Source organism: Fragaria vesca, linkage group LG7 (genome assembly GCF_000184155.1).
Source record: "Fragaria vesca subsp. vesca linkage group LG7, FraVesHawaii_1.0, whole genome shotgun sequence".
Taxonomy (NCBI): domain Eukaryota; kingdom Viridiplantae; phylum Streptophyta; class Magnoliopsida; order Rosales; family Rosaceae; genus Fragaria; species Fragaria vesca.
Genome location: NC_020497.1, coordinates 20,834,855 through 20,846,897, shown reverse-complemented (window position 1 = coordinate 20,846,897; position 12,043 = coordinate 20,834,855). Strand labels below are relative to the sequence as shown.

General features: G+C 38.8%; 1 protein-coding gene, 1 non-coding gene and 1 pseudogene across 4 annotated transcripts in view; 1 reads left to right on the top strand and 2 right to left on the bottom strand.

Annotated features, from left to right (window-relative positions):
• The window catches only part of LOC101305011, an 8,228-nt pseudogene extending 5,838 nt beyond the window's left edge, over nucleotides 1–2,390 (bottom strand). Inside the window, exons 1-2 of the transcript XR_185296.1 lie at nucleotides 1,670–2,390; nucleotides 457–1,450 (exon numbers count right to left, since the gene is read on the bottom strand). The product of XR_185296.1 is annotated as a TMV resistance protein N-like (transcript). The remainder of the gene's footprint in view (nucleotides 1–456; nucleotides 1,451–1,669) is intronic.
• A 2,676-nt stretch (nucleotides 2,391–5,066) lies between these two features.
• LOC101304423 (TMV resistance protein N-like) lies at nucleotides 5,067–8,914 on the bottom strand. The gene is made up of 5 exons (XM_004307841.1): nucleotides 8,418–8,914; nucleotides 7,102–8,203; nucleotides 6,723–6,998; nucleotides 5,709–6,626; nucleotides 5,067–5,618 (listed from the first exon to the last, which is right to left on the bottom strand). The coding sequence occupies exons 1-5, from the start codon at nucleotides 8,912–8,914 to the stop codon at nucleotides 5,067–5,069; spliced, it is 3,345 nt and encodes a 1,114-aa protein (XP_004307889.1).
• A 387-nt stretch (nucleotides 8,915–9,301) lies between these two features.
• On the top strand, nucleotides 9,302–10,919 carry LOC101295276. 2 transcript variants are annotated; one of them, XR_185300.1, is made up of 3 exons: nucleotides 9,302–9,541; nucleotides 9,953–10,137; nucleotides 10,270–10,919. It is a non-coding gene; the product is annotated as an uncharacterized LOC101295276 (transcript). The 2 variants fall into 2 exon arrangements; XR_185301.1 differs by having other exon boundaries at nucleotides 10,250–10,919.
• Nucleotides 10,920–12,043: the final 1,124 nt, after the last annotated feature.

Below are 12,043 nucleotides of genomic sequence, written 5' to 3'. Positions count from 1 at the left end.
AAGGTTGCTTCTAAGTACAAATGCAGTATAGCATTGTCTGGCAATAGGAAGCATTTTGTTTAGAAAACTGATAATACATGTAACCTATTTTTGTTACCCTCAATTATTCTGATACATGGGATACAAAGTTGTTGATGGAGGGACATGTATTGTACTACTGCTTTTGTTTAATACATTATGTATATTAGTAACATTACTATATCTATGTTCAGTTTCTCATGCATTTCAGTTTTGCTTAATCTTTCCATAATAAATGAATTATTATTGGTGTCATGTGGTAAATAAACTCATTCACCATTTTCTTAAATTGAAACTTTAATAGTATTGCTAGAAGAACACTATACCTATGTTTACATGCAAAAAGCATCATTGTAGACATTCAACAGCAAAATTGATCCAAACAAAAGCATTTACGGTAGGGAATATCCGTCATTGCAAACCGCGGCAACGCGCGGGCATCATCTAGTGTATACCTATTTGGTTTCCTTGTGACCTAGTTAAGAGAGATTTCTCAACAAGAACTTCTATTGCAATACGATTGCAAACGTCAGAACTATATAGTAGTTCCATAATAAAACTGGCTTGACGTTGTGATGAATAACATGTGATGTCCAGAAAAATTTTCTTCTCCATCTCATCGAGTCCATCATAACTCACTTTTAGCAAATCGAAAATTGTTTTGTTTGGAGTACTCCGTAGTTTTGCCAATGCAGAATTCCATGCATCTGGACTCCTTTGGTACAAGAAAGACCCCAAAGTTTTAAGAGCTAAGGGGAGACCTCCAGCATACATGACAAAACTTTTAGAGCGTTCTACATAATCTTCTTCAGGCACACATTTCCTAAAAGCTTTCCAACTAAAGAGCTGAAGAGCTTCATCTTCGTTTAATCCCTTCAACTCGTATGGTTTTTCTACACCCTGTGTGGCTAGGACATGCCGATCTCTAGCTGTAATGATGATTCTACTTCTTGAACCAAACCAGTCTTTTTCTCCCACCAAGTTTTCCAGTTGCTCGGGTTGATCCACATCGTCAAGAACTAGAAGAACCACTTTATTACAAAAACATCTCTTTATCATAGCGATTCTACTATAAACATTCCATACTTGAACATTTTCTTCCTTCAAGATTTGGGAAAGAGTCTGTTTTTGTAGATAAACTAGACCGTGGGTTGCGGAAACCTCTCTGACATCAGCAAGAAAGATGCAAACTTCAAATTGATGAGAGATTTTCTCATAAACTAGTCTAGCAAGGGTTGTCTTACCAAGACCACCCATCCCCCATATCCCTATAAATCGAACATCATTTGCTTCTTTATCTAAAAGAACATCTATTTCCTCCAGCTTAGTATCCATTCCAACTATCTTCTCTGAGGACCCAAATACAGTGAGACTAGGATGCACCCTGCTCCAGAGTACATGCACAATGTCTCTGATAAGCTCTGTTTCATACCTACAATAAGAATATCACAATTCTCATACTGAATACGAACATATTGAATATAAAGTTCACTTGTAAGATAGAACTGAACCGCAATTATAAAGTGTAGGCATTCTATGCTCCTATAGAGTAAAACATCACCAATTTAAGCTCACATGTTCGAAATCACAATACACACAAAGACATTCAAACATTAAAGTACGTTATTTATGTGTCATTTGATGATCTTACCTGTAATCCTTTGAACTCCACCCAGCGAGATTGGCCACTTTGGTTAAGGCATCCCTCCACCCTCCCACCTCCTTATTACCTTCCCCAAACTTCTCTTCATGTTTTTCAAACGCTTCAGCAAAGCTTCCCCTTTGATGTCTCACATCTGAGGGTTCCACCTCATAAAAGATTGGCAGAATTCTCCCTCTCTCCTCCATGGATTCAAAGATCTTTAACAGTTCAAGCAAGCACCAAGTAGAACTAGCATAGTCTGGCGAAAGAACAACGATCGCAAACCTGGATTGCTTGATTGCAGTGAGGAGTTCTGGAGAGATTGTTGTGCCTATTTCAAGGTGTGGATCATCCCTGAAAGTCCTGATTCCTCGCCACTGCAACTTGTCATACAAGTAATCTGTGAAGTCCTTACGGGTGTCTTCGCCTCTGAAGCTCAAAAACACGTCGTACTTCCATAGGAAAGCTGAACCTGCAGACCCAGTTTGGGTGCTCAACGCCATCAGAAAGTGAATTAATAGTGATCAGAGTTCTGCTCAAGATGCTCAATCGAAAATGAATTGTACACGATCGGGAGAAAGCGTTTCAACTGTCATGTAATGGAAATAATGGAGGAGAGGGAGAAGGAGACGACGAATAGAGAAAACTTGGGCTGAAATTGAAACACCACCAAACTCTCTTGGCTCTGGGTGGTGATGATGTAGGAATTCTAATATCTTAATTCATGGTTTCTAAATTTTCTCCTACTTCATGCATTTAAAATTAGAACTCCATAGCTGTTCAAATAGATTAATATACTTGCGTCGGACGACGAAGTAGTATTTGGTAAGTAATAATATTATTTCAAGTATAGACAGAAACAGATGAGACATTCATAAAATGCGAAAGGGCCATAGTTGTTTGTTATTGCGGCTGAAACTATTGATAATCAAAGTACCTGAAACTAAGGCTGCGATTCATATATGTGTAGTTCGGTCTGTGCTCAACGCATGGCTGCGTTATCTATCATCAAAGAGTGCAAGATAAACAGTAGTAGATTGCAATCAAATTTCATGAGGCAAACTCAAACGATATGGTCAAAGTATCAAGTTGAAAGTTCTAGATACACTCTCATTTGATCAGACCCAGAGGCTTACATACCAGCATAACTGCAAAAAAGAAATGATATTAGATGATCTTAGCTTGAAAAAATCACAACACTATACCTTGTATCGATTGATCGATAACTTACAAGCCTCTTCTGTTAAATAAATGGTATATGAATTCCACCCTGCAGTCCAAGACACTTGACGATATCAGACGCAAAGGGTCGTCATATAATCCACTACTGCTGCTTTGACGCCTACTGCAATTGCATATTCCTATGAATCACCCACCGTGGCAGGCTGGCAGTGTTTTGGCTGTGAATGATGAAGATGATGATGAAATTTGGGTTATGCTCAAGTGGTGCAAACTTTTGAAAGCAACGTGGGCTTTAACGAAGCCCAACCCAAATTAAGTCCTACATTTGAGAGAGACTCTGAGATGAGTGAGATCAGTGCATCATTCTTTGAATCATTCAACAATATACACTTTCAAAACAAATTTTTCTCTCTTTTGGGTAAACAAACAAGTTTTGAATAGGTTTCCTTCTTCTGTAACAAGGACTTGCTACAGAAATGGACCGATAACAACCTGCTGTTCCAGAGGACTCCCCATTCTTCTGTGTAAGGTTTCTGGAGCTCGATGATATCAAAGAAGGGAGGAAGGTACAGGGAGGAAGGTACCTTTGCTTATGTGTCTTTCTTTAATCTTCTCAAAGCTTGTAACTTTGAAAGCTGAAACATGCATTTGCTTCAGTACTGATCTTGTTTTTTTTGTGTGTGGAGAAGTTCTGATCTTGTTTGATTAGCGTGAAAGATAAAACCTTTACATTTTCCACTTTTTTTAGGAACATGTGTTTACTTAATTTCACAGCTTGATAATCTTGAGAGTTGAAAGTTGAGATCTTTGCATGTTCACTAGAAAGTAGAAACTAAAGAGCTTTGCTTCAGTTCTATGATTCTGTTAATTCCAGTTGTTGTTCTGTTTTTATTTTACATTTTTTTTTTCCATACACTTGAAATTATAAGCCTTTATAGATAAGTCTTGCAGGACAATAAAGAAAAAGGTTCTGCTTGATTTATGAACTTTTTGCAGCTAAAAAGTTTGAAATCTGTACCCTGTACCGTGAAGGACAATTCAAATTTTCATGTTTACTGTGTTTCTATTCCCTTGGCCTTGGTTTTTAGCTGTATCTTTATCCGTTTGTGGCTTGTTTTGCCTCTAATTTGAACCCACCATTATGCATTGTGACTAAGTCTAACTATATACCTATGTACAGGAACTTCCAGCTGCAGCTGTGAAGAAGTATGGACATCAAATGGGGGATCATATATTCCTCAAAGTTCCAAACTGGGAAGAACCTTGGAAAGTAAAGTTGAGTAAGTCACCATGTGGTTATGTGGTTAGAGGAGGGGTGGAAAGCATTTACTTAGTTTTACTTGCTTGAAGAAGGTGAGCTCTTGGTGTTCAACTACGATGGCAAACATTCTCATTTCCGAGTACGCATCATAGGTTGGGATGATATGGAAATCCACTACCCTAGTCTTGGTATGTTTTTAGAAAATGTTCTTATGCTTTTGTTAATTTGCAAGATGTATGGACACCAGTGTGTTGAGATATTCATTGGAATTAACAAGTAATGAAGTTAGAGCCGTGATAATTTCCTCCGGATCCTCTGGTGATGAACAGGAAAATGAAGCTAGAGTCATTGCCATTTCATCTAGATCCTCTGGTGATGAACAAGAGATTGAAGCTAGAGCAAAATAAGTAACGAGTCTTTTCAGTCGAAACCTCTTGTAATGCTACTACCGAAAAAAGAAAAAAAGAAAAAAAAAAAAAGCAATTTGGGTTGAGTTTGAGTGCTTCATGTGTATATATTCCTGATCTGCCACAGGGAATTAGCTTTATCGATAACAGTAAATTATAAATTTCTACTCTTTTGTTACAAATTATGTGAAGCATTCTTCTCAATCCAAAAATAGAAAAACTTTATGTGATGAGATTCCTTTTGGCTTTGAAAACTAATAGAGACTTGAAAAATAAGTGGATCAATAGCAAACATGATCTTCTTGATATTGATCAAGAATTCAAGATGGCAGAGTGTGCAAATGGTAAAATGTGTGCACATGACAGAAAAGAAAGATGTTGAGAATATCCCGTTGCAACAAGGAGTTGTCAGGATGGCAGAAAGATGTTGTCAAGGAGTCATAATGTGAAATGGTCAATTACTTAGTGAGAATACAAGTGTTCGCCTTTCATTTTTGCTTCGAGGCACTGGATGCTTACAAAGGAAGACGGTTCAATGGGTTCTGCTGAAATTCTTTCATTCTTCTGCAGAGTAATATTCGTCGTCGGAGCCACCGCTTCTGCTTGTTGTTGCCTTAACCATGGCACCTTCTTGTTCATCCGTAGCCTCGTAAAGAGAAATGTTGCACTTGGATTGGTTCATTCTACTGATCAACTGTTCCATGTCGTGCTCGTACAGTGCACGGGCCCCACATTGCTTCACCTCCTTTGTGCATCCCAATGAATAGATTTCAAAGACAAACTTCACCTCCTTTGTGTCCTCAAAACGGCATTTGGGCAAAACAGCAAACATAAGGTGATCTGAAAAACCTGGATATATATAGAAACTAAACCCTCCTAAACAAGCACCGGTACTATAATTGTACCAAGTAAAGCTAAACGCATCAGACGGATTGTCTCGAGGCAGAAATAGAGCACATACAGCAAACCCAATAAACTTGCTATTACTTGCATCCAAATGTAACTTCTCAATTACCGAGCCTCCCACACTATGATTATTTTTGAACCACTCAGGAATTTCACTTCCAGGAATTACGAAATAGAAATGATTGCTAAAACGAGAGGCATCCTGCATATGAAGTTATGAACCATCAAGAGAGAGAGAGAGAGAGAGAGAGAGAGAGAGAGAGAGAGAGAGAGAGAGAGAGAGAGAGAGAACCTCAAGCAACCGCTTTAGCGCTGAATACAAAAAATAACCAGAATCTTGATTAGCGACCGTACTCAAGCAATTGATGCCAGTGAGAGTAAAAGTGGATTGATAAGCGACCGAACTCAAGCACAAATCTGGTGGTTCTGGAAACACTTGTAACGAAGTACAATTGTCGGCTCGCAGCACATCTAAGTGGTCATTTACCGGAAGTTCTGGCAATTGTTGAAGCCTTTTGCAATTCCTTACATTAATCCTTCTAAGCTTAGAAAGCAAATGAATGCTCGGAAGAGTTACAAAATTGTTTCCTCTGAGTTCCAAGCTCTCTAAGGAGGACAGAGAACCAAGTTCGTTGGGAATATCTCCTTCACAGAGATTACAGTCGTTCAGATTTAATTTCCTCAAAGAAGAGAAATGCTTCAAGGAAGCTAACAGAGGAATTAAAGGGTGAGGACTCTTTCTTGGAAAGAAGCCAAAAGATGATACCATGAGATTCTGCAGCTTAAGAAAAAGGGAGTACGGCTGCTCTCTTATAACAATTCCATTCAAATCAAGCTTCACCAGACTCTCACCCAATAACTCAATTGATGAAGGCAGTTTCTCAACAGCAATCCCACCTAAAGATAGCTTTGATAATCTTTTCGTTTGCCCCACAAATTCTGGAATCCTTTTCAGCTTTGAGCAGCCAGATACATCAAATATTTCAAGAAACTCCATATGCACTTCACTCGGTAGACTCTTGATACTTTTGCAGTCTCTAAAATTCCAAATTTTGAGTCTCTTGAGCAGTGCAATGGATGGATGGATCTTAAATAAACTCGTACAACCTACAAGAACCAACTTCTCAAGATTTGGAGTACCTGTGAAATCTGGGGTCCTTGTCAAGTTTACGGAGTAACTAAGATCGATAGATTTCAACTTGCTCAAGTACTGTAGAAAGCATGAAGAATGGTAGAACAATCAGCTCTCATGCAGAAACTTTGAATTTTAATTATATGTGTGCACAGAAGATATTCAATGACTTACTTTTATTCCATTCCAGAGGTGATCAATATTGCTATGCACCAAACTAAGTTCAGTAAGGTCATCCGGTTGAAAAGCTGGTGGGAGAGATTTTGAAGGATACCAACTCCAATTCAGAAATATCAAGTCATTAGGAAGATATTTGGGGCCAAGAGAAAGCTTTAAATTATGAATGTAGAGCAGCTTCAGTTTATGCATTTTAGAGAAGGCCTCAAGATTCCAATCTGCCTCTTCTAATTCAGCCAAGTGTAACAATATGCCTTCAATGGCTTCTGTTCCCTGTTACAACAGATAAGTCAATTCCAGGATTAAGTATTTCTCTTGTTAAATAAAATGACAGTGCTTATCCAAGCTTGGTAATTCAATTTGTTTAAAATCTTACCGTATTCTTTGTGAATACATGAAAAATGTCATTCCGAAGCCACAACCGACTGCGTCTGCCAGGCTCTTCATAAGACTCTTGGCGAACAATTTCACATCCCATTTCTCGTATCGAATCATGTATACCTATTCTATTGTTTAATGAAATAGTTAAGAGAGATTTCTCAACAAGAACATCTATTGTAATACGAGTGCAAAATTCAGAGCTGTATGCAAGTTCAATCATAGACTCGTTGTCATACAGCCTGTGAAAACAAGCAATGTCCAGAAAAATTTTCTTGTCCATCTCATCAAGTCCATCAAAACTTATTTTCAGTATTTCAAAAACTCTTCGGTCGGGAGTTTGTTGTAGTTTTTGCAATGCAGAATTCCATGCATCTGGACTCCTTTGGTATAAGAAAGACCCCAAAATTTTAAGAGCTAAGGGAAGACCTCCAGCATACCTAACAAAACTCTTAGACTGTTCTGCATAATCTATATCAGGCTCATATTTCCTAAAGGCTTTCCAACTAAAGAGCTCAAGAGCTTCATTTTCGTTTAGTGTCTTCAACTCGTATGGTTTTTCTACACCATGTGTGACTAGGACATGCCGATCTCTAGTTGTAATGATGATTCTACTTCTTGAACCAAACCAGTCTCTTTCTCCCACCAATTTTTCCAGTTGCTCTAGTTGATCCACATCATCAAGAACTAGAAGAACCGCTTTATTACAAAAACATCTCTTTATCATAGTGATTCCACTATAAACGTCCCATACTTGAACATTTTCTTCCTTCAAGATTTGGGAAAGAATCTGTTTCTGTAGATAAACTAGACCATGGGTTGCGGAAACCTCTCTGACATCAGCAAGAAAGATATAAACTTCAAATTGATGAGCGATTTTCTCATAAACTAGTCTAGCAAGGGTTGTCTTACCAAGACCACCCATCCCCCATATCCCTATAAAGCGAACATCATTTGCTTCTTTATCTAAAAGAACATCTATTTCCTCCAGCTTAGTATCCATTCCAAATAACTTCTCTGAGGAACCAAATACAGTGAGACTAGGATGCACTTTGCTCCACAGTACTTGCACAATCTCTCTGATAAGCACTGTTTCATACCTACAATAAGAATATCACAATTCTCATACTGAATACGAACATATTGAATATAAAGTTCATTTGTAAGATAGAACTGAACCGCAATTATAAAGTGTAGGCATTCTATGCTCCTATAGAGTAAAACATCACCAATTTAAGCTCACATGCTCGAAATCACAATACACACAGACATTCAAACATTAAAGTACGTTATTTTTATGTCATTTGATCTTACCTATATTCCTTTGAACTCCACCCAGCAAGATTGGCCACTTTGGTTAAAGCATCTCTCCACCCTTCCACCTCCTTATTTCCTTCTCCAAACTTCTCTTCGTGTTCTTCAAACGCTTCAGCAAAGCTGCCCCTTTGGTGTCTAACGTGAGAGGGTTCCACCTCATAAAATATTGGCAGAATTGCCCCTCTCTCTTCCATGCATTCAAGAATCTTAGACAGTTCAAGCAAGCACCACGTAGAAGTTGCGTACTTTGGCGAAAGAACAACGACCGCAAACCTGGATTGCTCGATTGCAGTGAGTAGCTCCGGAGAGATGACCGTGCCTCTTTCAAGTTGTGGATCGTCCCTGAACGTCATGATTCCTTGCCGCTGCAACTCTTTGTATAAGTAATCTGTGAAGCCCTTGCGGGTGTCTGCGCCTCTGAAGCTCAAAAACACGTCGTATTTCCATGGCAAAGCTGAACCGGTGGAGGCTCTAACTTGGATGCTCATCGCCATCGGAAAGTGACTGAGTGGTGATCAGAGTTCTGATCGAAAGGGGTTTCAAGTAATGCAAAAGTGGAATGTGGATAGAAGGAGACGACTGAAAGAGAAGACTTTGGCTGAAACAACACCACACGGTTGTAAAGCAGCGAATGAGTGATCATAAAAGCAGTTTTATTTCGGCGAATTCTGTAATGCACCCAGAGGTGGGGAGCACCCAGATGCCTCTCTACTGTCTGTGTACTGTCCCCTTGGGTATCTGTATTAAGACGGTTGTATTTGGCCACTATGTATACGGTATCCCAGATTTTACTCATACTTTTACCGTGTACGCACGAGCACGCGTCTCGCCCGTGCCATCCAATTCCCTTCGACTTTCGCTAAAACAGAGGAGCAGAACCCGGCTGAGCGGCGGCGAAGGATTTAGATCAAAACAGCCTCCGTTGCATTGAAGAAATCAGAAAGCTGCTTATCATCCATGGACGAAATGGTAAGAGATTCGATATGAGTATCCTTCTGAGTACGAGGCCTCGGCAACACTGATGGCAGTTTTGTCTTTTTGAAATCGTCAATTACAACCTCTACTCATTGAATCTCAGTCCTCTCGACCTCGGCCAGCCACCGACTCCTCACCTGATTCTGGTACGTACCAAGATTCCATCTTTCTCTTCGTTTTGAGAAATACTTGGAGAATTTAAACAATGGGTCTCAGAGTCTATGGATGGTATTTGGTAACAAACGGGTCTGATTGATATGGTTATCCTTCTTCAAACATTTGGAATCTTAGAATGTTTCCAACTGATAAACCATCTGGCTGGGCACCAAACTAAATTCCTTGTAACTAGTTAATCAAAGAGAGCTGTGGCAATTTAAGCAAAATAATATGTCATTTGGTGTATATAAATTTGATGTATGAACATCTACACACGTATGTGTAAGCTAGTATCTATATATATAAACACACGTATATGTGTTTACAACTTCTATGGGAATTTTCCTTTGTATATGTCTGATAGGCTACATTGTGTTGAATCAATCATGGCAATTAAACAGAAGATAGGGTAAGAAGACGAAGAAGGAGACAAATAGGATTTGAAGCTGAAGCTAGAGCCATTTCAGTTTCCCCCAGATGCTTAGCTGATGAACACGAATATGATACTTCCCAAATGAGCAGTTTCAGGTCGGACAAGCCATTTCTTGATATCAGAATTCCAGCCAAAATCATGTCCTTTAGTGTGGTAAGCTTTTCTTAACCCCAGTTTGTATAATGAGAGAAATTAAAGAGTTTGAGCACTATGCACGCCTTCAAGGAGGAATGCATTAGATGGTGAAGTAACTGATCCTTATTAGTATTATTTGCAAATTTGCAGTTTATAAATCAAGCATTGCCGCGGAACATTTCTATAAAGCAGACACTTGTTGTGACGTGATGCTACAGAATATTCAAGGTGACAAAGTTTGGACGATTCAATGTTGTTCGTACAAAAGAAGTAATGGAAGAATGCAAGCAATAATTGCAGGTGCTGGTTGGAAAGCATTTAGGCAGGACAATCATCTGGAAGAAGGTGACATATGTGTGCTGGAGGTGATAGAGGAACGTAAGTGCAGAGTTTCGATATTCCGAGCTAAAAAGTGAAGATACCATGAGTTGTTCATAGTTCCATAGCATATACCCTATTGAGGTTAGATGTGAGGAAAAGTATCATCTTAGAGTAATATTAGTGGTATATGCATCTCAGAGGAAGTATTGCTATCATCAATGTAAAATGTGTGCTTTTCGTTGGATTAGGGTATTTTCATTAGCAGATATTCCCATGTCTCACGGGACTAGTTTTCTATCCACACTATGTCAAGCATTCTTCTCATGCAGTAAACAGAAAGACTCTGAGATCAGTGCACCAATGGATGATTAGCTTGATGCCTAAAGTCAGTTTTGTAAACTCGTTACTTTAACACTTCCAAAATAGTTGAGACGAATGGTGCAAGGCTCAGTGGTGGCTGATTTGGGTATCTGAGTTCAAACAAAAAAGATGTAAATGAACCAGATCTAGAACTTTGGTTCTGTGTTCCCTTTGTGGGATCCAAAATTCCAAACAATACTGAATGAGTTCACACTAGTAAATTGGTCTATGAGTCTATCTGACATCTTCTTCCATGAACTAATCTGCACCATTCATTGATTATAATGAAAGGTGATGATTCTAGTCAACTACTTCTCTTGCAAGTCTTCCAACACTGAAAGAGAGTTCACTCTGGCACGACAGCAGCAGGTACAACACCAACAATAATTAATAGAACCCTCAGAGTGAACAAGTCAGTTCGAAAACTCAAGAAGTTCTTCTCCTCTTTCCCAACCAAACAAAAAGGACACCCTTCAAAGTTTGGAACTTCAACGGCTTGTACCCCCAACAGAGATCGAAAGGGAAAACGACCTGCTGTTCCAGAGGACTCCCCATTCTTATGTGTAAGGCTTCTCGAGCTCGATGATATCAAAGAAGGGAGGAAGGTACCTTTGCTTATGTCTCTCTCTTTAATCTTCTCAAAGCTTGTAACTTTGAAAGCTGAAACGTGCATTTGCTTCAGTACTGATCTTGTGGGGAAGTTCTGATCTTGTTTGATTAGCTTGAAAGATAAAACCTTTACATTTTCCACTTTTTTTAGGAACATGTGTTTACTTAATTTCACAGCTTGTTAATCTTGAGAGTTGAAAGTTGAGATCTTTACATGTTCACTAGAAACTAAAGAGCTTTGCTTTAGTTCTATGATTCTGTTAATTCCAGTTGTTCTGTTTTTATTCTACATTTTTTTTTTCAAACGCTTGAAATTATAAGCCTCTATAAAGTCTTGCAGGACAATAAAGAAAAAGGTTCTGCTTGATTTCTTAACCTTTTTCAGCTAAAAATTTTGAAACCTGTACCCTGTACCTTGAAAAACCTGGATATATAATGAAACCATAACATCCTAACCAAGTACCGGTACTATAATAGCAGACGGATCGTCTTGAGGTGGAATTAGAGCACATACAGCAAACCCAATCAACGTGCTATTACTTGCATCCGAAGGTAACTTCTCAATTACCGAGCCTCCCACACTTTGATTATTTTTGTAACCACTCAGGAATTTCACTTCCAGGAATTAGGAAAC

Coding starts and splice junctions, on each gene's coding strand:
- LOC101304423 (XM_004307841.1), bottom strand. CDS start 8,914: ATGGCGATGAGCATCCAAGTTAGAGCCTCCACCGGTTCAGCTTTGCCA. Junction 6,999..7,101: donor ATGTATTCACAAAGAATACG/GTAAGATTTTAA, acceptor CTGTTGTAACAG/GGAACAGAAGCCATTGAAGG. Junction 6,627..6,722: donor ACCTCTGGAATGGAATAAAA/GTAAGTCATTGA, acceptor TGCTTTCTACAG/TACTTGAGCAAGTTGAAATC.